General features: G+C 48.9%; 1 protein-coding gene and 2 long non-coding RNA genes across 9 annotated transcripts in view; 1 reads left to right on the forward strand and 2 right to left on the reverse strand.

Moving 5' to 3' along the window:
- LOC308463145 overlaps positions 1 to 27,186 on the reverse strand; it is a 795,191-nt gene that overhangs the window by 517,763 nt on the left and 250,242 nt on the right. The gene's annotated exons all lie outside the window — the stretch shown is intronic.
- ELFN1 (extracellular leucine rich repeat and fibronectin type III domain containing 1) overlaps positions 1 to 27,186 on the reverse strand; it is a 247,742-nt gene continuing 220,556 nt past the window's right edge. For all 6 annotated transcript variants that reach the window (XM_080981026.1, XM_080981027.1, XM_080981028.1 and 3 more), the window contains one exon: positions 1 to 3,424. In XM_080981026.1, coding sequence (XP_080837152.1) covers positions 565 to 2,958 — 2,394 coding nt within the window. In that variant the 5' untranslated portion in view covers positions 2,959 to 3,424 and the 3' untranslated portion in view covers positions 1 to 564. The remainder of the gene's footprint in view (positions 3,425 to 27,186) is intronic.
- Positions 3,805 to 25,889, forward strand: LOC308463130. 2 transcript variants are annotated; one of them, XR_013979462.1, is made up of 5 exons: positions 3,805 to 4,350; positions 6,002 to 6,861; positions 14,521 to 14,661; positions 16,045 to 16,152; positions 24,674 to 25,889. It is a non-coding gene; the product is annotated as an uncharacterized lncRNA (long non-coding RNA). The 2 variants fall into 2 exon arrangements; XR_013979463.1 differs by lacking the exon at positions 3,805 to 4,350 and having other exon boundaries at positions 5,280 to 6,861.

Consider the following 27,186-nt stretch of genomic DNA (forward strand, 5'->3'; position numbering starts at 1 on the left):
AAAAAAAAACACACCTTCTGCTAACTTTTTCTGATTTACCTTTTTGTGTGTGTGTGTGTTTCGTTTTTTACTTTTTGGTTACTGAAAGGAAGAAGAAGACAAAACTGTACACAGAGTCCACAAGAAACCACAGATTCATGAGTCATGCGATGCAGTCGTGGTTACTCCAGTATTCCTTTCATTTTGTGCCTCTCTCTCCCTGTTGTTTTTCACTCAGGTTTTTTTTTTAATTCAATTTTTCTGCTTTTTTTTTTTATAAAAAGAAAACATTTCTCCCCCACTCCACCATTTTACCTATTAGTTTTTCAACATTGTAGGTGTTTCCCTCCCTTTCTCTTTTCAAATTTGGTGTGGATCTCACGAATGCGAGACAATATTTTAATACCTCTCTCTCTCTCTCTCTCTCTCTCTGTTACATTATATAGAATAATTATAGATAAGTTATTTATTTTTGTGTGTGTATGTGTGTGTTTAAAGACAAGTCTGGATTAAAAATAGCTGCTGCTGATTTCGTTTGTTTTGTTTTGGTCCAGTATTAAGTCACGAGTTACAGGTTTTGAGGACTCAGGACTTGTGCTGGGCAGACACCCCTTTCCAGTAGTCTAAGATGTCATGCAGGTCCTCGTCTTTGGCAAACTGGACCTTTTTGCGTAGGGCGTGGCCAGCCGCCATGTACTCCTCCTCGTCTTTGTGCCGCTTGCGGTTCAGTTTGAAGCGCTCCCAGATGCTGTGGGAAGGCTTGCACGTGTACTCTGGGCTAGAGGTGTAGCTCAGGTTGTGGTACTGGGGGGAGAGCTGAGAGTAAGCCAAGTCCCTGGGCCGGGGCCTGGTCAAAGGTTCCAAGATGGAAGGCTTGCGCACGCCCATACTCTCGTGCTGCTGCTCCCCCTGGTGGGACCCTGGGTACGAGTGCCGGTGCTCGCTGTACTGGCGGATCTTCTCGGCCTCGGCCCGCAAGATGGCGGCCGCCGGCGTCACAGTGAGGATGGTGTCTGTGGTTGGAGACGTCTTCTCGATATATTTGGCTTCGGATTTGTGGGCGGAGCCCTCGGAGCGGAAGGATCGGGGGCTCCGGATGGAGCCGCTGGAAGAGGTGCTGGAGCGCTTTGGGGGGCCCTCCATGCTGTGGTGCCTCTGCAGAGGGTGGTTGTAGCTCTCCTTGTAGACCGGAGCCAGGAAGCTGTGTTTGCTGGGGATCTGTTCGGACAGGAGCACCAGCTGAGGCTCGGCCGTGGACACCGCCCCTGACTTCACCCCCTGGAAGGAGGTGGACTCCGATTTCAAGGCATCAATGCAGTTGTTGATGATCTGGTTGACCTTGTCCACCTCCTTCGTGATGGTGGAGATCTCCGCCACCGAGCTCTGGCTGTCGGGCTGCAGGGGCAGCTCGCAGTCCCTCCTCTCAGGCTGCTCGCCCGTCCGCACCTCCATGTAGTTGCCCTTCGTGGCCTTGGGGGTCTCGCTCTTGTCGATCAGCTTGTACTGCTCGACTTCCCCCACGGAAGGGAGGTAGGGGATGCGGGTCATCGTCTCACCGCCCAGCATCTGCCCTTGGGACAGCTGGGAGATGCTGGTCGCCTCCATCTCCGGCCCATACTTCAGCTCGATGATGGTCTTCTTCATGTTGATGGCAGCCTTCTTGTGCTTCTCCTCCTGCTGGCGCCTCTTCCGGAGGCAGTAGTACACCACCCCAAGGACAATCACCATCCCAAACAGGCAGCCCAGGATCGTCATGATGTAGTGAGTGGCCGTCGAAGGGCTCGGCACAGGCTCCTCCCGGTTATGCTTGTTGAGGTTGATGGTGAGGCAGGTGTAGTTGTACCTGGAGACACGGTTGGAGGACATCACGCAGTAGGTGTAGTCTTCGTTGGGGCCCAGGTCCGTCAGCGTGATGTCCTCCTTCTTCTTCAGCAGCTTGGTGAGGACGTTGTAGCGGCCGTTCTCGAACTGCGCCAGGGTGTACATCTTGCTGAAGGGCACCGGGATCTGCACGCTCAGGATGGCCGAGTTGTGGGTCAACTGCTTCACTTTCATGGTGGGGAACAGGCCCGGGTCGATCACGGGGGTGTGCAGCGAGGCCTGGGGCGTGGTGCCGTCCCCAGAGAAGCACTCCTCCTCGGGGCACGGGCTCTCGGGCGGAGCGGTGGTCACCGGGTTCTTCAGCGGGATCAAGTAAGGCGGCATGGTGTAGGGGCCCCCGGTGCAGAGGGAGGACAGCATGCCCAGGGCATTGCGGTACCCGCTCCGGCCTTGGCCCAGAAGGTAGTAGCCAGAGTAGTCTGGCGGCGAGTCACACTGCATGCGGTCGTAGGTGCGGGTCATGTTGGTGAAGCCCTCGAGCCACTGGAGGAAGCCCAAGAGCTCGCAGGAGCAGTAGAAGGGGTTGCTGTAGAGTTCGCAGACAGACAGCTTGGCTAGGCCCCGGAAGGTGCTGCTGTCCAGCCTCTGGATTCTGTTCATCGACAGGTCGATGTTCACGATGTTGAGGCACTCCCCGAAGGCGTTGGGGGTGACGGTCTCGATGAGGTTGGCCTGGAGGTAGAGGTACTCCAGCTTCCCCAGGCCCCGCAGGATCCCCTCCGTCAGGTTCCTCAGGCGGTTGTAGCCCAGCTGCAGCACTTGCAAGTTGTACTGCCCGGAGAAGGCACCGTCCTCGACGTAGGAGATCTCGTTCTTGGTCAGGTTGAGGTATGTGAGATTACTGAAGCGGCTGAGGGAGGAGAACTGCACGCTCTTGATCTTGTTGTCGTTCAGCCTCAGGTCCAGGATGGTGCTGTTGATCTGCTGCGGGATGGACTCGTAGGGCGGCTGGTTCTGGCTGCAGATGGCGAGCCACACAAAGCCCTTCTCGCCCTCGATCAGCCAGCAGTCCGCCTGCGCCTTCCCCACGTACAGGAGGGAGACGGCCGCCACGCAGGTGCACAGGGCTGACGTCGCGGCCCACCGGCGGCCTGCCATTTGGGAGGGCTGGGCGGGGACGAGGGGCCTGCAAGGGGAAAGGGGCGACAGTCTGCCTCACAGCACAAGACCCCGCCTTGGGTTACTGTTCGCCATTCTCTCCTTGCGCTCCATGGTTTCGGACCATGAAGGGAACATCCAGTCGGAGGAGGTGGGAAGGGGAGTCCTCGTCCGGCGCTGATCTTTCCCAGGGTGCCCCCTTGGGCAAAAAGCTCTAGCAAAGGGCTTTCTGGCAAGCTGTCTCTCCTGCCATCCTATTGGGCTTCCTTGGGGGGGGGCAAGGAGGGACCTGGGCGGAAGAGGGAGGTCCGGCTCAGGCACACACTTCTCTCTCCCTCTCGGCAGGGCGTTTCCCGGTGCTCGTCTTGCCGCCGGCTTCTGCTTTGAGCCTCGGCTCCTTCTCCATCACCCTTCCTTGTCGCAACTGCCTCTGGTAATGCTGCTTCTGCTGGGTTACTTGGGTCTCCTGCCGACAAAGAAGCAGAGAGGGGGGAAGGCAATTAGTGGGATTTGTCAAAGTGAAATGCAGCCCCTGTAAAACAGCACACTTCCCCCGCCGGGTAGGAATAATATAGGGACACTGGAAACTGCCTTTGTCAAGCAGTCTAGCTTACTGTTGTTGGCACTGGCTGGCAGCAGCTGTGCAGGGTTTTCCTAGCCTCACCTGGAGATTCTGAGCACTGAACCGCAGGGACCTTTTATGTGCAAAGCAGACGCCTTACCACCAGACTATATCCCCTTCTCTGGATTTATTTCAGTTGTTCGAAATTATTTCACAGTGTCCTTTATATATTGGGATGTTGTTGTTTACAACAAGCTGGTGTGAGGCTGAGTGGGGGCTGGTAGCCCTTTGTCCCCAAACACAGTTTTGATCTAGTCCAAGGCCCACATGTCAGCTCTTCTCAATGAGAAGAAAGGGCCCATTGATGTCGATGGGAGTTTTATAGCCCTCTTCCCTTGCCCCATGTAACACTCCCAATCCAGCTCCTATTGGAAACAACAATCACCAAGCCCAAAATTATATCAATCACACCACACCTAGTTTGGCCCTCCATCTCCAGCGTTAATGCAGGAAGTCCCCTTTCTCTGTTGATCTGCACATAATTGGTTATTCACTCCAGACCACCTGTCCTCTAAGGCCAAGAATCACGGGCAAAGCTTTCATTTCGTAGTTCAGTGTAACCCACTAGGATTTCAGCGATCTGAAAGAGCTGTGTTTGTGGGGTTGAGCTGGCTCTCTGTGTTACAGACAGATGTAAAGTTGGCTTTCATCTGCTTCCATTTATCTTCCTACCTAGACATTTGTGCCTCCCCCTCTACCTGCACCCAAGTCCATCACCTGCCTCCCTCTTTGTCAGCTCCTTTTCAGGATCCTCTTTCCCTGTTGCCCAGGTCAGTTTATCAATAAATGAAGGAGCTGCTTGTTACCAAAAGAGAGTAATGACATAGCAGGCCGCGATCCATTACAAATGATAAATGTTTAATCATGCAAAGAGATGGGAGAGGTGGGGGCGCTTTTATTTTTATTATTTGGCTTGCAGGCACCAAATGTTAGAATGAGCCAGAGCTATTCATTATGTGTAAAATAATCAGAGGAGACATCTCTAAGATGGTATAGCAAACATTTATTAATGGTGAAGCCTCCGCTAAATGGCTGGATGTCCATTTCGTATACGTCAGGTGTGGGAAGGAGGCTCTCAGGCCCAGGCTGCTGTCTGGGTTCATTTTCTCTCCCTCTCTCGCCCTTGTGCATATTCCCAGATCAGCCTCCACACACTTGCATGGCGAACTTGGTTTGAATTGCAGCAGAGTTGGATAATGAGGGGGCCTTTGATTCCAAACCTCAATTAATTTGCAGTTGCTTAGTTCCTCTTACCGGGTTGGGTGCTCAGAGAGGGGGGCACGCAGAAGGTAGATTGGGATCGGGATGCACTGTGATCCACAAACTCTCCGTGTTTTGTAGAGTGAGGTAATATAAGACAACCGCAGCCAACTTCTAGCATTCCTCTCTCTCTCTCTCTCTCTCTCTCTATCTCTCTCCCCCTCTCCTAGCTGTTGTTCATTAAATGAGGGGAACTCAGCAAAAGCAGGGAGGATGTTGAGAGAGAAATGGCGGGCAGGGAAAGCATAAAAAGCTCTCCAGATATACCAAAGAAGTTTCTAGATCTGGGGTGTGGGGAAAGTGAGGTGCAAAGTGGCCAGGAGGCATCAAAGGGTGATGCAAACCTAGGCCAGAGCCCAAGGCTGTGTCCACACCATATATTTAAAGCACATGACTTCCCCCAAAGGAATCCTGGGAGCTTTGGCTTGTTAAGGTTCTGTGGGGTAGTAAACTACAGTTCCCAGCCTTTTGGGGGGAAGTTCTGTACTTTTCACATAATTTAGATGTGCGGTGTGGATGCAGTCCAAGCCAGAGCGATAGCTGTGGGGTGGGGGTGGGATCTAGCCAGGGATTCTGCCCCGGGCAAAGCCTCCAGAGGGGCGCCATTACCCAGTCTCCCAGCATGACGGAAAGAGTGAATGGCATCTGCCAGCTCAGTCCTTCAGCTTCGTGGGGAAAGGGGAAGAAGGCTCATTTAGAACGAGATGCAGGGAGAGTTGGAAAATCTGGAGAGGCTGTGTGGCTGTCCCCAGTGAAGCAGAAGATAGGATCCCCTGTGGGTTTGCAACTGTGTGAGAAAGAAATTCTGGAGGGACAGAGGGAGGGATGAGTAGCTGAGGAAGAGAATCAGTTGGACTAGATGATCCTTGGGTCGCTTCCAACTCTTTTGATTCTATGGTCCCTTCAGAACCTTGAATGTGTTTAAATAGCTAAGGTTGAGTCATTTTACAGACCATACATGATCTACGCACAGGAAAGTCAGGGAGGTGTGAGCATTCTTCCTGCCAGAGGCAATCTCTGCTCAGCTCGGCTGCATTGGATTGAAGGGGATTTTCTACTTCAGACTCACAAAAAGCATTTCTTCACCCTACATGGAACCGAAAATGGACTACAAAATTATCATTTCCTAAAATGAGTAATCAAACATTTTTTCCCTGAAAGGAATCTTATTGAAGTCTACTCAGGAGCAAATTTACACATCAACACTCATTGAAAGGGGTTTGCACAGAACCAAGAAGAGGGGTGAGTGGCAAAAAGCCTCAAGGTGGGTGGGTGGGGACTCCAGAAGGTCTTGGCTGATCTTATGGAAATGCAGTCTTTTAATGATCCTGTGACCAAATAAATCCAATTCAAAACCTGACCTCAGATAGACAATTGCTGCACATGGAAGTTTGACAAACCGTTTGCTCTCACTAGAAGAGATGCTCATTTCCCCTTTGGTCATACAGTCATCACACCTCCTAGACTCCTTTGTAGTCAGATTATATATTGCCTACTTTTTTATGCCCTTGTGTGTGTTGGCGGCAGCAACAAGAGGAGCAGCTAGGATGCACCAAAGCGTGGCAGTGTCTCACCTGCTGGAGGTACCACCTTAGCAGGTGCCTGATGCCACTAGCCCAGGGCTATGCCTGCCCCAGTCCAGCCTTCTCACCCAAGACAGGGCTAGTCTTGTCAAAGGAGCCGTGCTACATTTATGCCTCTCATGAGTGTGCTTGTCGTTGCTCTCATCTGAACGAAGCTTCCCGCTGCTCTGATCTCTACTGATGTGTGCCATCTTGTGCCGCTTAGCTCATAAAGATCTAACAGGATCACAACCCACAGGTAGCCTAGCTGAAGGCCACTGAGGATAATTACACGTAGCATCTGCTTAAGAGGCAAAGGATCATTAGCTCCCTGGGTGATCCCCCCTGCTGGCTCCCTCCGCCTCAACTTCGGCCTTTTGAAATATCAGAATCCGAGCGAGATGGAATGCCACAGGAGACTCGTTCATGCCCTGCGACACTTTCCCCATTCTGATCAAGGTAGGCAATGTGAGTCATTGTGAGCTTCTGCTTTTACATTAAACATGCTTGATATGCATACAATTACAGTCACACCTCATGTTACGTCTGCTTCATGTTATGTCTTGTGGCGACCCGGAAGTACCGGAAAGGGTTAGTTCCGGGTTTCACCGCTTGCGCATGCACAGAAGCGCAAAATGGCGTCACGTGCATGCACAGAAGCGCCGAATTGCAACCCGCGCATGTGCAGACGCGCCACTGTGGGTTGCGCTCTTTTCATGTTGCAAACGGGCCTCCGGAACGGATCCCGTTTGCAACCAGAGGTACCACTGTATTTTATTATTTATTAAATTTGTACGCCGCCCTTCATCCGAAGACCACAGGGCGGTTCACTACATAAAAATGCAAAATGAGAACGCAAAATACTCAATAAAAACAAGAGCAAAAACAAACCATTCACCCCCCGCCCACAAACACATTTAGAAGGACACAGAACGTTAATCGCCCAAAGGCCCGGTTGAAGAAGAACATTTTTGCTTGGCAGCTAAAGAGATGCAATGAAGGCACCAGGCGAGCAGCTCTGGGGAGAGCATTCCACAAATGGGGAACCGCCCCAGAAAATGTCACTACCCTCCGGACCTCTTGCAGCAGACGCATATGACAAAGGGCCTCAGATGATGATTGCAAGGTCCAGGTTGGTTCATATGTAGAGAGGCAGTCCTTGACGTATTATGGTCCTGAGCTGTTTAAGGCTTTATAGGTCAAAAGCAGCACGTTGAATTGGGCCTGGAAACTAGTTGGCAGTCAGTGCGGCCAAGATCGATGTCATATACTCAAACCACCTTGCCCCATTGAACAACCTGCCTTCTTCAAGCAGGCAGAGACCATCCTTTCTCCCAAGGAGGCATTCCTCACCTCCCTGGCCCAGCTACCTGTTCTGCTAGTTTTTTTTCAACCAAAAGGAACAAGGGTCCAACACCTTGTCCACATCCTTAAGCCTAACTTAACTGAAACTTGTCCAACATAACAGGACTAGACAGTGCTCTGGGCACCTCTTGAGACTCAGCTGCTGTAGCAGTGGAGTCAAGGTCCTGGTGGATGCAAGCAATTTTATCCTCAAAATGCTTTGCAAACAAGTCACAGCAAACACCCTCGGTTCTACCATCTCTTTTGGGCCAGACTTTATTGATGGCATTTATTTAGCTTATGCCTGGCACGAATGAGCCGCCACCAATGGCAGGCCTCCATAGAGTTCTTTTGAAATTTGGGGAGGGGGTCTTGCAGCCCCCAACTCTTTATGTCAGGGATGTTTTTATTTGGCTCAGGCCCCCAATACCTCAAGGATCGCCTCTCCCTATTTGAACTGACCGAGAGCCTGCAATTGCCAGAGCAGCCGCAAACATCTGGAGGGCACCATTTTGGCAAAGGCCGGTCCACACTTTGCAAAAAGAAAAGCCATCTCCAACCAAACTCCTGACACGGATTCTCTCTGGAGGAATTGAGTTTTATCGTTAATAACCTACTGCTAAAAGGGTAACATCTGTTTTGGGCAAACTGTAATGAGATTTAAACCCCAGGTGGAAGGAGAACTCTGCAGTAATAAATGGCGCTGTATGTCTAAATAGTTTTAATTTTTTCGCTGGCAGAGATGGCTGCGTGTTGTTGTTGCTTTTACCTCAAGGCCCACTTCGCCAGCTTTCTCCTCGCGCCCCCTTTTGTTGTTGTTGCTGCTGCTCCTTAATGATTGCCATTAATTTCCAGCGTGGCAGATGGAGTCTAAATCTAACCTAGTGGCATTTGAAATGAGAACCGTGGTGTGTCGAACGTATGCAAGAGGGTGCGCTGCTGTCTCGGAGCAAGTCTGCTCTGACAAAACCCTTTTAGCTTTCTGAGCGAGATTCCCCTTTGAGGTTTGCGCTTGCCTCTTCCTCTTTGGAAGCAACACTAACAACGCAAGCCCCATACGTGTCTGCTCACAGATACGAATCGGGGAGATGTCCATTCCAGGTAGCATTTTAATGGGGACTTACCACACCGACACTTCTCGAAGCAATGCATGGAGCAGAAATGCAGGTCCCCTTTGAGATCTGTGGCGCAGTCGGCCCATCAAAAAATGGGCAGTTAGCAAAAAATGCACACTCATGTATGCAGATTAGTGAAAATAACATGCAATTCTGTTAGGGGTAAATTTGAACTGCTGACCTCCTGATCGGCAAGCCCAAGAGGCTCAGTGATTTAGACCACAGCGCCACTTGCGTCCCACATTCGAATCCCCGCGACGGGGTGAGCTCCCGTTGCTCTGTCCCAGCTCCTGCCAACCTAGCAGTTCAAAAGCACGCCAGAGCAAGTAAATAAATAGGTACCGCTGTGGCGGGAAGGTAAACGGTGTTTCCGTGCACTCTGGTTTCCGTCACGGTGTTCCGTTGCGCCAGAAGCGGTTTAGTCCTGCTGGTCACATGACCCGGAAAGCTGTCTGTGGACAAACACTGGCTCCCTTGGCCTGAAAGCGAGATGAGCGCTGCAACCCCACAGTCACCTTTGACTGGACTTAACCATCCAGCAGGGGTTCTTTACCTTTACTTTTACCTAGGGGTAAAATGCTTGCCAAAATGTGTGTACTAAGCCAAGCTATGTAGAACAATACCTATTTGGGGAGCTATGTGCATGAAAATGCAGGTCAATTTTCTTGTAGACAATTGCAAACATGTGGAAATAAGATGAACCAAATTAAGATTGGAAAAATGAGGAATGGAGCGAGACACTTCTAGCCGTCCCCACTTACAAGCCCCAGAGAGTCCAACGGGGACTTCTCCCAGGTTAGTGATATGGAATTACAACCCAAAATGTCTTTGAGTTATGCATTGGTGTGGGGAAACTTAAAGCTAAGCAACAATACCCCCATAGGTGCCAATTCCCTGGGGCCTGGGTGCCTGAGCACCCACAAAATTCCCTAAGCAGGGACCAGAGACACCCACAAATGTTAGTGCCAGGGCCATGCACACTGCAAGGCACCCATGGCCCTGGGCACTCATGGTCATGGAGCCAAGTTGGCACTCCTGCCCCCCCAATTGGCTGGCCCCACTTGTAGGCCATGAAAGCTGGGGACCATTTTCATTACTGGGTGCAGAATATTTTTTGAGAGACGTTTACCAGACCTCCATTGTAACTATGTTAGACTGGAGGCTGCCATCACCGCCAGAAATGCCACTGAGCAAGAAGTGTGTTGGGTTAAAAGGTTTGCTGCAGACGAGGCCACCTTTATTTTGGTGGCAGCTGCCCGGTGTCAAGATGCATTTTGGGAGAAAGATGGTGGCTTCCAGCCAAAGAGACCTCTAGCAAGTTTCAACCCACTTGCACTTGAAATTCACAGCCCCCCCCCCCCAGCTAAAATGCAAAAGAGAAGAGAACATTTTAACACAAACATGTTGAGGCTGAACTTCCAAAAGTTTAGTCCGGTCCTCATCAAAGACAGTTATTCACATATGCCAGGCACAAGACTTTGGTATGTCTAACTGCTGGAATATGCAGAAAGAGCTCAAAACTGGCATGAGGTCAATGCTGAGTGTGCTCCCTGTGTCTCTGGATGATGCTCTGCTCTTATCTCTGGCCAACGAACCTACACTTGCAGGCAGGTGTTTTGGATGCTGCTCTGCAGTAGAGCGTAACTGGCTCATCCAGTCACTTGCAGCGCAAAGGTAGAGCAGCAGGATTGCCCTTAGAGGAGGCTTTCCGGTGCTTCTCTGTGCAACTCGCTGGACTGGACTTCCCTCCTTCCACACAGGGAGCTTAGTTGGAATATTTCCTTGCTCTGAAACCATAGGGGGCTGGCCTCGGTTGAAGACAGGTCATTCTGACTCCTAGCCCCTCTAAATGAAAAACATCTCAAGTAGAAGAACAAATCTTGCCTCCAATTTAGGGCAGGGGGAACAACACCACCGCTGGGTCAAGGTGACCATGTGTCGAGGGAGGGGCAGCAGGAATCCTGCACATTTCATGGCTGAGACAAAGAGGAAATTTTTGCAGGCTTGTTACAGAAGAGCTGAAACCGGCCCCCCCTTGCAAAAGGAGACGCAGTCCTAGAGTTCTGCCCCCCCATATTCATGGAGGGGTCCTACGGGCTCTCTCTGTCCCCATTTTTGCCACATGTGGGTGCCCATTCCCATGTGGTTGCTGAGATGCTAGCAGAGTTACTCTCTAGGATTCAGCTGTTTCCTCCGTATGTTGGCAGATCCACACCAGAGATTTAACCCACATTTAAAGCATGTGACTTCCCCACAAGAATTTTGGGAACTATAGCTTGCTTAGGGTGCTGGGAATTGTGGCTCTGCGAGGGGGAAGCTACCGTTCCAAGTTTCTTTGGGGGGGGGAGGGATGTGCATGGGTTTTCTTTCGATAGAAACCTCTTGTGCATGAAAACACGGGCATGTGAAATGCCAGTTAGCTTGTAACCTGCCATTAAACCTGCTGCACCCGATAAAGTCCATTTCCAAGGGGTGGCAATGCGTCAACCCTCCAGCAATAATAATGGGGACATGCTTGGAGCACTCCTAATCTCATTGCTAAGATTGCCGTGCCCTTAAGCAGGGCATCCAGGTTGGCTGGAGGTCCCTCGGGAGAAGAGGCGAGGAGTGAAAAGGTTGGGGGGGGGAGGAATTCAATCCAGTTCATGTTTAAAAGGGAGACCCCAAAATTCTGAGTCAGTTTGCAGGCTGAAACACTGCTATCTTTTTAAATATGTAATGCAGTTTTCTTGCCAAGCAATGCGTAGAAAAACGCATAAACTGGGGGAAAGTGTACATAAAAAAATCGTATCATACAAGAATGCACTATATTCTCAGACTTCCCTGGGAAGCGGGATTGATTGTTAATCCACTCCAACAAATGCAGAATGGCAAGTCAAGCTTATGGAATATGCAGAAATGGTGAAACGGACAGAAAGAATTAGAGACAATGATAATGAAGAATTTTAAAAAGACTGGGAACCCTTTATGTTGTATTTACAGAAATACTGTAAAGATATGGACTCACGAGTAGGGTGTGAATAAACACAAGTAATAAAATAAGATCAACGGTTAAGTAAGGACAACATGGAATGAAATTGACTGCAAGATGTAATCATGAAGGAAAATTTGGTATAAAACTGATAAGAAAATAAGAGTATTAACGTATAAGATTATAAAAATAAGATAATAATTAAGCAGAAGTAGTAAATATTTAAAGAACCAGAAGGGGAAGTTAAGGGAAGTCACGGGGAGGTTTTTTTTTCTCTTTTATATGACAAATGTTATATTTTGTTGTTTGATTGAATATAAAATTGTAAAAATCCAATAAAATCTTCTTCTTTTTTGAAGAATCGGGATCCTTAACAAACTCCAGCTGCCAGAATTCCATGGGGGAGGCCGTGACTGTTCAAAGTGTTCTCATGGTACTTTAACTGTATTGTGTGAATGGGACTGTAAAAAGGTAAAGGGACCTCTAACCATTAGGTCCAGTCGCGGACGACTCTGGGGTTGCGGCGCTCATCTTGCTTTATTGGCCGAGGGAGCTGGCGTGCAGCTTCCGGGTCATGTGGCCAGCATGACTAAACCGCTTCTGGCGAACCAGAGCAGCGCACGGAAATGCCGTTTACCTTCCCGCCAGAGTGGTACCTATTTATCTACTCGCACTTTGACGTGCTTTTGAACTGCTAGGTTAGCAGGAGCAGGGACCAAGCAATGGGAGCTCACCCCGTCACGGGGATTCAAACCCTGACCTTCTGATCGGCAAGCCCTAGGCTCTGTGGTTTAACCCACAGCGCCACCCGTATCCCTTCTGAATGGGACTGTAGTTGCCCCTGTATTGCAGAAGACCAACAAAAGTTTTGCTGGGATAGGAATGCCGCCTAATCCAGAAGCTCTGGGGAATCTCCTAATGACTCTCAGCACCCCTAATGAACTACAGCTCCCAGAATAATTATTTTGGGTTAGAGGGGAAGCCGTGTCTGTTTAAAGTGTCACCATAAGAGCTTTAAATGTTTGGTGTGGGTGTGGCTGGTGTTTGGTTAAAGATAGGTGCCAAAAAGAACCACTCTGTGTTGTGCTGCAGGATGTTATCCACAGCAAAAAGGAGGCCTCTGCAGTTGCAGCACAACTCCCCATTCGGCTCTCCATTCAAGACCTTGGCCTGTAGTGGAAAGCAGAACGACAACTCCTTGAGCCATTCATACCAGCATCTGAACAAAGAATCCCCAAGAGGGACACAAAAATTGATAGCAGTTCACGAGGGGCAGGCTGCAAAAAAAATCGGGACTGTCCCTGGTAAATGGGGGGGGGGGAGATGAGATATGCAATAAACATGAAATCTGCAACAAAATGTTGCAGTGCGGAGTGGTGATGTTCACCATTCCAGACCCTCTATTCCAATCTACTAGCTAGTCAGCATTCAGTAGCCCCTAAGCATGCTCCATCCTCTTCAGGATGTTTCTCACATGCACACAAAATCATGTGGCAGAACCAAAAGGTAGAGAAGTCCTGTAAGAGATGAGACCCAATGTCCATCTTGTCCTGCATTTTGTTCCCACAGTGGCTTGCCAGATTCCTCAAAAGAAGCCTACAAGAGGGCAAGCGACAGCTGTCTCCCTGGCTTGCCCTCTTCGCTTTGAAACCAGGGCGCTCTCAAGGGCCTTTTCAGAGAGAGAGAGATCATCCAGCCTCAGCGATTGCTGGGCAAAAACCTCCCTGCGTTCCCAGTCCTTGCTAGCAGTCCGTTTTATAAACGGAGGACTCAAAGGCCACGTTGTGCTGTGGGCAGCCAGCTGCTTTGATCCAGCCTGATCTGGGGCTCTTTCCCCATGCGCAGCAACAGGAAACAGGGGCAGGGGCTTTGGGGGAAGACCCAGGAGAGGAAAGAGGCACAGAGGTTTCCTTCATCTGCAGGGAGCAGGAAAACCCAGCACAGGCAAGCTGCTGGCCAGAGGAGGGAGAGGGAGGGAGAAAGGAAGAAAAAAGGCAACATCTCAGGTGATGTAGATAATCACTTTTAATCTCCTGCTCAAAATAGCCCAAAGTCAAGTAAAGGAGGGATTATTGGGCTTAAGCCACTGGTATTGTCAGTGTGTAACAGACTTAGTCTTCCCCTGAAAGGAGGAGAGAAGCTGCAGCAGACTTGCTCTTAAGAAGGCCCCTTGGCCTCTGAGGTGAAGGCTGCCCTCCCACTTGCTGGAACCAGGGTGGTAAAACAACACATAATTTTGCCACATCTCCAAGTCTCCAGATTTGCCTGGCCTGCTCCACGCAGCAGAGGGAGGGCTTGAATCTCCCGGTGGGAGAGAGTGTCTATACACACACACACACACACACACACACACACACACACACACACGTGTGCAGCTTGCAAGTGTCAACCCAGGAGGAGCTGACTGCAAATTATTGCATAGAATCTTTTGGGGAGGGGGCGGGTCTGCCCTCCTTTCCTTTCCCAATTAACCTCCATCTCCAAGATTCAGTCATGCTTAAGGACATCACTGGGACCCAGATCCTGTGAGATCAATGGGGCCCTCCCCAGCCTCCCTCCCCCCGGCTATCAGGTTTGGGCCCTGAAATCTTGGGGTCTGGGATGCTCCTGACCTAGCAGTAGTAGTCCATCTGTCTAGTCCTGTCTATTTTGATTGACAGTGGCTGAGGTCTCATGCTTTCCTGGCAGGCTGCAGATTTGGTGGGCTACGACAGATCCCAGCAATGCCAGAGTCGGGGTGATGGGAGCTGGAGACCAGCCAAGTTTGGGAAATACAGCCTTGATCAAGAAAACGAACCTCATCCATATTCCACACTGAAGCATGCACAGGTACACGCATTTGCTGTAGTGAGCCTTCACCACCACAAGGGGCGCTGCTGATCCAGCTTTTTCTGCCTTATTGGATAAAGTTCAGGGGAACCGAATCTGATGAGAGGGGCAGCATCAATACACTACAGTTTTAAATGGGTCTCACTGTTATTCCCTCTCCCTAGGGAACCCTGGGAAATGCAGGTTTGACAAAAAGGTCGAAGATCGCTAAGAACTTCAATTCCCATGCTTCTTAGAGCAGAACCATAGGCTCTCCCAGCAGCACCAGCAAGCATGGCCAATGGTCAGGGAAGGTGGGAGTTGTAGTTCATCCCCATCTGGAAGCCCAGAGGTGTGTCCCCCCCCCCCCGATCTAAAGGAAGCCTAACAGTACAACTGGAATAAAATACGAGTAAATGTCCCCAGAGTAAGTCAAACATGTGAATGTTTTATTTCCTTTACTTTTACTTTCTACATAATGTTGCAGCATGGGTCGCTGCTGTTTAGGATTCCAGCCATGCCATTCCATCCCCATCCCACTCCACTGGACAGTCAGCCAGCATTCTATGCCCACTGAGCATGCTCAGTCTTCGTTGACCTGTTTTGGCAGTTTTCTCAAGGTTTTTGTACTTCTGCAAACCTAGGGGTGGTTGTTCGCCAAGCCTGCTGACACCCATCACTCTTTGTTCATGGATGGCACCATTCTGGCTGCGTAAGCAAAGGGGGGGGGGGTAGTCCAAAACATCTGAGGGGGCACCAGCTTGGGCAAAGGGTGCCTTGCGGGGTTTAAAAGGAGGTGATTGGCAGGACTGTTTTGTACAGGGGGCAAAGCAAATGTCCTCTTCACCACAGTGCCAGGAAGTTTGCTCATAACAAAAAATAATGGGGGAAATTTCCCCCTCTCTGTAAGATCCCTCCTACTCCTTATCTGTGTGAGTGGTGTTAAAGAGAGAGAGAGAAAGAGAGAGAGAGAGAGAGAGAGAGAGAGAGAGAGAGAGAGAAAGAGAGAGAGATTGGCATTAGACTGGGAAATGGAGCGCAAATGTTAACTTGCTGCCCACAGGCCACTGAGACGCCACCAGCTGGGAACATTTCTTGGCTCTGCAGGAGGAGGCTGGTGATTGATGCACCTCTAAAAACCAAGCCTGTTGCCTCAACCTTTCCTAGGAAGGAAAGGAACACTCAGCTGTGCAAATCCTTCTACTGGCAGACATGGTCACCTTCCCAGTTTTTTTTGGGCGGGGAAAGGAGAGGGGTCGCCTGCACCTTGTCCTCCTTTGCCCCTGTCCCAAACCGTGTCCCAGATGCATGCCACTGGCTTGTTCCAGTCACCTTCCCAGTAAAATTTGTCCTCTACTTATTTCAACCCCCCCCGCCCCCCGGTTATGCTTTCTCGTTCCCCAGGTCCCATTGCTTTCGAAAGATAAGCAGATGCAGCCCAGCTGATGCCAGGCAGAGAGCACTGACACTCGCTGTCAGAAAAGACAAAGCTTCGTGGAAACTTGTGATGCGGTGAGTTTGGAGCTGGGGGAGTTTGGAATATGAACGCGGCATGCCCCCGCTTTAATATGAAACCAGCTCCGATCCTTCTGGATTTGGGCCTGGGCTCATATATTCTACATGATTATGGTTTACAACATTAAAACAGAATAATAAAAACAGTGTAACGCATCTTACAACCACAAGAATAAGGTGGGTCTTAAAAATATACGTCTCGTGGATCAATGAAGGTTGCAGATGCACCTTTGTGGGCAGGGAGTTCCACAACTTAGGGGGTACAGTCATACCTCGGGTTACAGCCGCTTCAGGTTGCGTTTTTTTGGGTTACGGACCGCCGAAACCTGGAAGTACCAGGACGGGTTACTTCCGGGTTTTGCCGGTCGTGCATGCGCAGAAGCGCCGAATTGCAACCCGCGCATGTGCAGACACCTAGATGCGGGTTGCGAATGCTGCGGGTTGCGAACATGCATCCCTCACGGATCACGTTCGCAACCCGAGCATCCACTGTATTGGTATTTGTTCCACCCTCCTGCTGCTTCCCAGTCCCCCCCATCTCCCCAGAATTGCTCCCCTTATTCTAAACTTAAACGGTGGCAGGATAATGACAGCAAGGTCATTTGTCCCGCCATTTCTTGGGTTCCTAGGCTAACACTGGGCCATGCACACTGAGCACTGGTGAATGAAGTTCTCCGGGGCTCCTGTGAGTCAGGAGCCCTGGAGAACGATGCTTCCCAGGACCCCTGCGCATGGGGCACTGGTGTTATAGCATTCCATGGCGTCACAGAATCCGAAGGGATGTGAGGCTTTGCTTCTACAGCTGGTCTTCAGGTGAGTCTGGGAGAAGGGAGAGGTGGCCTCAGGGAGGTTCACAGAGAGTGGGGGCTGGAGCAAGTGGTTTTAATTTTGATGCACTGCTGATGACATCGCTCCTAATAGGATGTGGTTCCTAAACTTGGATCTGGCCTCAGGAAATAGACCACTCAGCTATCTTCCAACTTTGAAGCAAAACCTACTGGTTTTCTAAGCAGACATTTGAATCAAGTCCAGGGGAATCCACTCGCTGATAGTGAAAACCACACAAGCTTGGGCAGGAGCAGAACTGTACTATGAAATTCCAGTGGGAAAGGTGAAACGCAGGGATTTACGTGTGTAAAAATAAACATTAGATATATGTCTACTGCATCTTGCATCAGCACAGTTTCGATCCTTGGAGGTTTTTAATCGGAGGTTGGATAGCCATCTGTCATGGCTCTTCTAGTTGAGATTCTTCCATTGCCAGGGGGTTGGACTAGATGACCCTCAGGTTCCCTTCCAACTGCAATGCTATGATTATTCTTAACTTGTACCGGTTCAGCAGATATGCACATATTTGCCTAGGCCTCTCTAGTCATGGGGACAGGCAAACAGCTTGGTAGGATGTTGAAATCATCAGAATGTAAGCAGCAGTCCTGCTAGAGAGACCACACCAAGGCGTACCCAGCGCACTGTCTTGCAACAGAGGGCAGCCAGAGGGCAGCCCATATGCAGGATGCCCCACTCTTTGACCCTGGCACTCCGAGGTCTACTACTTCTGCTGATGGGTGTTCCATTTTCCTCTCGCACATTGAGATTTGAGCACAGAGTGTTTGGGGAGCCTATTTTAAGACCTGCGTTTCTGCTCCATGCAAAACCACTGGTGCGAAATGTCCAAGATCCGCTGGAAGTCCATTTCCAAAGAGAGTGCTCTCCTCCTCCTCTTGCAGGGGGAAGGCTGACTCACTCTTTTTAGCAAGAACCGACTTTTGTTTTAGAAGCTTTAACTCCTCACCTTGGTTCACAGATTCTCAATCACCAGCTGGGCGAAGGCCCGGCGCACTCTTGCTTTCTGTGAAAAGTAATTCATTTCGAGCTCAGGAACTGTTTCTTACTCAGCTCTTACACATGATTTTTTTTTGGGGGGGGGGACACAAAATAGCAGGGCATCCCACCCAGCAGCGCAGCACCTGCCCACTGCCATTCTGTATGGATGTGCAGTGCTTATAGCTTTTAATGGAATGTTTCCTGTGGGTATACATGTCAGCTGTTGCTCCTGCGTAAAAGCAGTAATGGATGGCTTCTAGACCGGTTGTCTGGCTTCAAGGGTTTTTTGTTTTTTTAACTTTTAAAATGTGTGTGTGGGGGGGAGTTGTTTCTAATAGGCTATACCAGAGCACCACTTATTTTTTTAACACTTGGAAGGTTAAACAGTCCTTTCCGGAAGCCATTAACACCCGTTCCCTAAATTCCCAGCTAAAGCTTAAATGTTGACGTTTAATTTGGCCAATCCATTAGATCGGAGGGGAAGTGGGGGGGGGGGGGAGTTTTTCAGCCTGTCGTTCCCTATGAGACCCAGCCAGATCCATTATCCCAAGTTAGACCTTTTAGCTATCTACCTTTGGTATTGCCTGGTCCAAGGTGGGTCACAACAAGAGCGCTATCAGGCAGGAGATTAAGAAAAGCATCGCCACATGCATGTTTGGGTTAAAAGGGGCCCAGCGTCTGAAAAGTCTGAGGACTGCTGCTCAGTGTGTGAGTAGCTCATCGGGATTTCGTACAGAGGTCTTGGCCAGCCCTGCTTGGAGGATCAGTGCTGGAGATTGAACCTGGACCTCCAGCGTCCAAGTGAGGGCTCTGCCACTAACCTACACTCCTCTCCGGGTTCTGGGGTGGTGGTTCAGTTTCTGCCGTAGCTCTCCGCCCCTCCCCATAAACACCATAAGTATCAAAACTGGAATAAATTATGCAAACAGAGAGAGAGGGAGGGAGAGAAGAATAATGATGCAAAAGAAAATAAATCACTGCCATCTGTATAATTTATGGAGGTTGCTGAATTTTAATGTTTTTAAAGCCCAGAGTATTCACAGCTCTGGAAGCAACGGCATGTTTCATGCATGACAGGGCTTCCCAAACTTTTCTCTACAGTGACCCACAAGTCCAAATGTACTCAATACAGTGACCCATTGATTTATTGCTTGTTTTGTAACCGTTACTTAGAATCATAGATTCATAGAGTGTTAGAGTTGGAAGGGACCCTGGGGGTCATCTAGTCCAGCCCCCTGCAATGCAGGAATTGCAACTAAAGAATCCCTGACATATGGCCATCTGACCTCTGTTTAGGAACCTGCAATGAAGGAGAGTCCTCCACCTTCTGAGGTTGTCTGTTCCACTGTCAAAGAGCTCTTACCATCAGAAAGTTCTTCCTAATGTTTCGTCAAAATTGCCTGCCTTGTAATTTGAATCCATTGGTTCGGATCCTTCCCTCTGGAGCAGCAGAAAACAAGCTTGCTCCATCTTCCCACGTGACAGCCCTCGAGATATTTGAAGGTGGCTATCATATCTTCTCAGTTTCTCCTTTTCCAGGCTAAACATAGCCAGCTCCTTCAACCGTTCCCCATAAGTCTTGGTTTCCAGACCCTTGATCATCTTGGTTGCCCTCCTCCATACATGTTCCAGCTTGTCAATATCCTTCTTAAACGGTGATGACTAGAACTGGACACAGTACTCCAGGTGTGGTCTGACCAAGGCAGAATACAGTGGATGCTCAGGTTGTGAACGTGATCCGTGTGGGATGCACGTTCGCAACCCGCAGCGGCGTATCTGCGCACGCGTGGGTTGCGATTTGGTGCTTCTGCACATGCGCAACCGCCGAAACCCGGAAGTAACCTGTTCTGGTACTTCTGGGTTTCGGCAGTCCGCAACCCAAAAAAACACAGCCTGAAGCATCTGTAACCCGAGGTATGACTGTACTATGATCTGGACCAGGGGTCAGCAACATTTTTCAGCTGTGGGCCGGCCACCGTCCCTCAGACTATGTGGGTGGGCTGGAGTATATTTTGGAAAAAAATAATGAACGAATTCCTATGCCCCACAAATAACCCAGAGATGCATTTTAAATAAAAGGACATGTTCTACTCATGTAAAAACACACTGATTCCCGGACTGTCCACGGGCCGGACTGAGAAGGCAATTGGGCCGCATCTGGCCCCCAGGCCTCAGGTTGCCTACCCCTGATCTGGATTTCTTTTGATGCTGCCTAGAACAGCATTAGATTTTTTCCCCTTTTCATTTTTTTGCTGCTGTATCACATTGCTGACACATGTTAATCTTGTGGTCCACTAAGACCCAGAGATCTGTTTTGCACGCAGTGCTGTCAAGCCAGGTGTCCTCCGTTCTGTATAATGAGGGTCACACAAGCAAAATTGACTTTACATCCCTATTAATGCAAAATTATTGTTATTATTTTACACAAAATGGTAGATTTTGTTGAAATATTTGTAGCACTTACAAAGTTATAGTTACCCTCAGCCCCTCCAACAATTCTGTGATAAGGTTCCAATGTCGTGTGGGCAATTCGCACTGGTGTGCGGTGCTTTTTGTGTAGGAGTTTCATAGAAAACTCCCTCACTTGAAGCAAGAAATCTTGGGGGAAGACTCCCATTGCCTTCAGTGGAAGACCTTTTTTGGAGTTCCATTGTTGTGCTTGGGGGGTCATCACAGCTGGAGAGTGACCCCTTCGTTTCCACTGTGCTGCCCCACTGCACAGCAATTAGGCTTGAAAGAAGCCTCTCATTGGTTCTAATTGCTGCGGATGGGGGGTGGTTCTGATCTTCATCGAGATTGCAGGTGGAGGAGGCAGTATTAACCTTCGCCCCTCTGTGATCTTCACTCCCCCTCTAGCAATTAGACTCACGAAAGGCTCCAGTGCTGTTTAATTGCTGCAGTTTCTGCATGTGTGTGTCTGAGAGAGGGGGAATGTGTGTGTTCTGTGTGCAAATGGATGTACAGTGATACCTTGGTTATCAAACTTAATCCGTTCTGGAAATCCTTTCCAAAACCAAAGCGTTCCAAAGCCGAAGGCACACTTTCCCATAGAAAGTAATGAAAAACGGATGAATCCGTTCTAGACTTTTAAAAACAACCCCTAAAACAGCAATTTAACATGAATTTTACTATCTAATGAGACCATTGATCCATAAAACGAAAGCAGTAATCAATGTACTGTACTATAAAATAAATAAAACAGTATTGTAGATGACAAAAATTAAAATTTAAATTTTTTCTTACCTGCACTGATGATAGTCATTGTTTGGATGGGGGGCTTTTATCCATTTCCACAGTCAATCAATCAATCAACCAATCAATTAATCAGTAACTGAACTGGGTTCCACATAGTCACAAAAACAAATTAACCGAAAAAGCCTCAAAAACAAAAACGCAAAATAAATAGCAAAAACAAAAGCGCCAAACTTAATCAATTCTGGAAGTCCGTTTGACTCCCGAAATGTTTGAAAACCAAGGTGCAGCTTCTGATTGGTGCAGGCGCCCCAGAAACAATAGCTGACAGCCACATCGGATGTTAGGCTTCCGAAAAACAATCAAAAACCGAAACACTTACTTCTGGGTTTTTGGCATTTGAGAACTAAGGCATTTGAGAACCAAGGTACCACTGTATTGGGATGTACAAGGTTATGAATGAAGACATGTGGATGAGCAAGAATATGAGCCCTCTCCTCCGGAAGGCCAGGAAATGTGTCCCACTAAAAAAGATTCCCCAGCCCTCCTATAGATCTGTTCTGTTTGCAGGATTTACTGTTAGACAGGGCCTTGCAGAAGCACCTCATTCATTGCAATGATCTCTTTAGAATTGCCCATCTGTCAAGTTCCTCTCCTTAATCAAGGAACAGCAGGCAGAGACGTCATAAGGTTTCTGCAGCTGTATGTCTGTGTGCGAGAAATCAAGTCAAGAGCTGGTGCTCCAAAGTTGAGCCATGTGTGATTTCAAGACCAGTGTGGCCAGCGGTTAGAGCAGGCATAGCCAACGTAATGCCCTCCAGACACTGATGAACTACAACTCCCATCATCCTGGATCACTGAGCGTTCTGACAGGGGCTGAAACGGGTCGGGAGTCCAACAACGGAGAGCTCCAAGAAGGCTAATCCTGAGTTAACGTGTTGGGCCAGAACTTGGGAGACCAGGGCTTTACTCTCCACTCAGCCCTAAACATAAGAAGAGCGTGGTGGATCAGGCCCATCTAGTCCAGCATTCTGTTCCCATAGTAGCCAACCAGATGGGAAACCAGCAAACAGGACTTGAATATAAGAGAACCTTGCTCTCCCTTGGTTTCCACCAACTGGTATTCAAAAGCATCGCTGCCTCCAGCCATGGATGTAGAGCAATATTCATTGTGGCCATCATGAAGCCCATGGGGTGACCTTGGGCCAGAATTTAGTGGATCTGCTCACCAAGCGGGAACAAAAGCAAAACGAGTCTGCCTTGTTCAGAATGCAGGAGCCATACAGCTAAGATGAAGGAATAGCTCTAACATAAGACTTCTAGAGAAGGTCTAAGGGCTCTCAGAGGTCACCCAAGGAGGAGAACTCTGCCCTGTCTTCTGGGAATGTCAATCTACTGCAAGAAGAAAGCAGAATTTAATGGGAAGAGCAAGTGCTGTTTAGTTTTGAGATACTCTGGCTCCACGGACAGCTCTTTGTTCTCTGAAACCATAACATCACTGGCTCGGGGTATTTTTTTTTTTAATTCAACCCTCCCCCCCCCCCCCGAATTTGAGCCTGGTGGGTCCTGACAGCTCATCAGTCTTCTGAACTTTGGAAAGAACAATGATTTAATGGCTGGAAGCTAAAGTTAGACACAGCCAGCCTTGAAATCAGGCGCAACCGCATCACGGCGGAGGTAATTAAAATGTTGAAACTCTTTGAAAGCAGAGGCGGGCGGCTCGCTGATAGGTTGACACCTCCAAGTCAGGATCAATCATTCTTTGTGTTGATTGGCTTTGGGATAAATCCAGTGGATTGTCGGCACTGAGGAGCTGCTCAAGTAATCCTCTTCTAAAAATTCAGCGAGACAAAAGCCCACTTGGGAAGCCAGTGGAAAGAGCATTGAGCAGATATTATGTAATAATATTTGTCTGGAGACGTGCAGATCATTTCTGAGAAATGCCCTTGATCTTTTCGAGGGAAAGTACTTATTCACACAGTGAATAGTTAAACTGTGGAACTCATTCCCCCAGGAGGCAGTGATGGCCACCAAGTTGGATGGCTTTAAAATAGGATTGGACAACTTCGTGGAGAAGGAGAAGGCGATTGATGGCTACCAGCTCTGCTTCCATAGTTGGAGAAGCAATGCTTCTGAATATCAGTTGCTGAAAGCCAAAGGAGGGGAGAGTTGCTTTTGGGCTCATGTTTCCCACAGTCCTCTCTGGTTGACCACTGTGGGAACAGGATGCTAGGCTAGGTGGGCCATTGGCCTGATCCAGCAGCCTCTTAGGTCCTTATGGTCTGAAGGCAAATGAGACTAAGCTGGCTGAATACCTGGAAGGCTGACTGGGAACCAATCACCGGGATGTTGCCTTGGGCTCTGTTAATGGAAGAAAGGCAGGATAGAAATGTAAGAAGAGGAATACATTAGAGGCAGTGAGGTGCAGTGGTTAGAATGCTGGACTTGGACCTTGGAGACTGGGATCTGAATCCTCACTTGGCCATGAAGTTCTTGGAGTGACTTTGGGGCAGTCATTGCCGCTCAGCCTAACCTACCTCGCAGGATTGTTGTGGGCATTAAATGAGGAAGGGGAGAACCATGTACACCACCTAGAACTCACTGAGAAAAAGGTGGGATATAAGTGCAATAAATAAAAATAAAATATCCAACCTCCCATTTCACTTGAGCCAAAATCTAGTGATGCCAACATTAGAATCATTAACTTATGTTTTGGGAAATTTCCATATCCATTGAAATTTCCGAAATGTCTAAATCAATGACAAATGCCCCAAATATGCTTTAAATTCAAGTTGGCCCTGCTGAGATTCCCCCTTCTCTGGTCTGTCACTAAGGTAGATTAGGATGGTAGGGATCAGGGCCTTTTTGGTGGCGGCTCCAGGGTTGTGGGATTTCTTCCCACAATTAGTCCACGTGGGCCTTTCTCTTGTGGCCTTTCAGTGGTCAGAAAGCCCTTAGGTTCTACCAAGATTTGTACTGATTTCACAGCTGGCCCTTCTATATATTAGGGAAGGGCCATAACTTCTACTGAGCACTTACTTGGCATGCAAAAGGTCCCCAGTTCAGTATCCACCATCTCCAGATAGGACTGGGAGTGCTGAAGTGCTGGGGAGCTGCTGCCCGTCAGTATTGACAATATTGAGCTGTATGGATCAATGGTCCGAGCTGGTATAAGTCAACTGTATATGCTCCTAAATGCATCCACCCAATGCTGCTTTATGGCATGCTTGTTTTCTATTGCTGTGTTGCTTTTAATATTCTTATGCTAAGCTTCCTTGTGGAGGGTTTGCCCTGAGAGGCGGGGAAGAAATCAAATCCAGTGCATAAAGATAAACAAACATTTGCCCGATAGCAGGCAGATTCAGTTCTTCTCTGCAAGGCTTCCCAGCTGCTCTCCAGAAATCTGGACCTCCCCAGTTTTCTTTCTTGTTGACTGACTCAGGCACTGTCTGCTTGGCACTCAAGATCCTGCAGACCCCATTTGTTTTGCCTTCCTCTTCAGCTTTGCCTGGGTCTCCTGCTAGATCTGCCTGACAGAATTTCCTCTATTGCTGATGTCCGGGCTCTGAGTGCTGCTGTTTTATAAACCTCACCAGGGAGGAGGGAGGCAGGAGAACCTGCCGAAATACAATATTGCAGAAACACAAAACATTTTTTGGGAGGAAACCTGCCACTATGCACAAGCAGCCCAATGTGGACTAAGTGTGCTCAGTAGCTTCATAAAGCTGACAGAGGAGATATAGAAAACTGGGTGGGAGGAACGGAGTGAAGTGGCTAGGACCCTGAACTGCAACATTCAGCGCTGCAACATCTCGCTGCAGCATCTCACTTGCCTCCTTCCAGTGGGGCTTGAATCTCCATGCTTCCCAGGTTGCTCCAGTCCCTTCACTGATGTTAGTTTTGCTACCTAACTTTGAAAGCTTCTCTGTCTGCCTAATACAGCCATTCTGGAACTCTTGTTAGAAGGAAATCACCAATCTTGTTAATTTATAAAGGAACTGTTTGGATAAGCACTGGAATGAGCTCACTTTGTCACATTAACTCTCCCACTCGTGCTGATGTTAATGAAATAAAGAAATATATGGCAGTTCCAGACTCTTAAACTTCTCCCCACACTGGATTTGCATAATGGGCCCGGCTGCCCAGGAAAAGGAACGGATCTGTCTGGGGAAATGGTTTCGCTCCTCGATCATCTGGCTTGGGGTGGGAATCCAATTGGGAGTCGTCAGTTGGACAGTCAGCCTGGTTTGGGTCTTGTTCTTGGTTTTGCTGATGGGACAGCATATCGCCAAATGCTGAATGTTTTGGGTGGGGGTTTAAAAAAAGCAAGGAAGTTTAAATTAAGATGCAATCCAGTCTTGTTGGGGAGTGTGTGATGGGGGGTGGATGGGACAAATTTGTAGGAAAGTTTATGGATCAATAGCGGTTAATGGCAGTATATTTTACCAAGAGAGCATATTTACTGTTCACATTGAAAGCACCAACCTTTGCTGTTTTTTTTATGGAGCAAAATTGTGTGCCTCCGAAAATTACAAAAACAGGATTAAGGAAGTGTTTGGGTGTCCACAGCGCGGCAGGTCTACTGGGAGATCCCTGGCTTAAAGCACAGGGACACAAGCCTGTGACTCTCCAGGTGTTGCTGAACTCAAGTTCTGATCATTCTTTTGTATTAATAGTGAAACTCTGGCCTCCAAGACAGTGTGGTGCAGTGGTTAGAGTGCCGGACTAGTACCGGGAAGACCAGTGTTCAAATCCTCACTCGGCTGCAAAGCTCCCTGGGTGACCTTGGGCCAGTCACTGCTGCTTAGGCTACCCTACCTCACAGGGTGGTTGTAAGGATTAAATGAAAAGCGGGAGACTCATATGAGCCACCTTGAGCTCCTTGGAGAAGAAAGTGGGATATAAATGCAAGAAATAAATAAATAGATGATAATATTGGTCTCATTCACATTCAGATCCTGCATATTATTTACACACCACCAGGGTTGGTTTTTTTTGGGGGGGGGGAGAAATGATTGCTTTCTTTATTTTCCCAGTGAAGGCAATACTCTTTATACCTGGCAATACCCTAAAACAGAGGTTTTAAATCTTTTTGAGTTCATGGCTCCCTAGACCAACTACATTCTTTTTGCGGCACCCCTGTGGGGCTCAGGAGCCCAGCTGTGTCACCCCTTGCCTGCAGAGCCAGCAGCCCCTCACCATTTTTTGAACACTCTCCCTTGGGGAGTAGCCTCCTCTCCTGTCCCCTCTCTTTGGGAGTTCTCCAGGCAGCCACAGCTGCTGCCCCTGGTCTCTGAGCTGCCCCCCCCCGACCCAAGGAGAGGTGCCTCCTCACACTGCCCCACAGGGGCCTGGGAAGCACCCCCTGGCCAGCCCCTGGGGCACCATTCACCTGTGGAGCTTGCAGCCAGGGCTGCTGCAACAAACAGCTGTGCAAGCCTTTGGGAGGCAGATACAGAAGGGGGTATCATAGGAGGGAGGGAAAGAATATGGGGCAGTGTTGCCCGCAGCACCCTGCCCATCCTTCAAAGCACCCCATGACACACTGGTTGAAAACCACTGCCCTAAAAGGTATTTAGAAGGCGGTCCTGGCAGTATCCTGTTACCCTGTCAACGCTGTTTGCAATTTCTAAGGGGAATAATTTTGCGTGGGGTTAAAAGTGGGTCCTAGCAATACCGTCACATCCTGTAGCCTGTAATTTCTGGAACAACCAGAACAGCAGCTAGGATATAGGAAGTGCATTGGTGTTGAGCAAAAAAGGCAGCTGCATCCACTGGTGGAAAGGTATCTATTAATTTTGCCTGTTGGTGGTGGAGAAGCTGAATCTCGCTTTTATAAGGGGAAAGGGATTAATCCAATAATGGATAGTGTGGCAGTGGAGTGGTGATTCATGAGCTTAAGTGTTTTGCTGAATTGTGGCCAAGAGGAGGCTGTCCTGGACAGCGATTCCTTACAGATAGCAAGCAGAACTTCTGTGCGACACAGAGATCTGCGTTTCTGGTACCGTGTGTGTG

Source organism: Podarcis pityusensis (genome assembly GCF_964106645.2).
Source record: "Podarcis pityusensis genome assembly, chromosome: 14".
Classification (NCBI taxonomy): Eukaryota; Metazoa; Chordata; class Lepidosauria; order Squamata; family Lacertidae; genus Podarcis; species Podarcis pityusensis.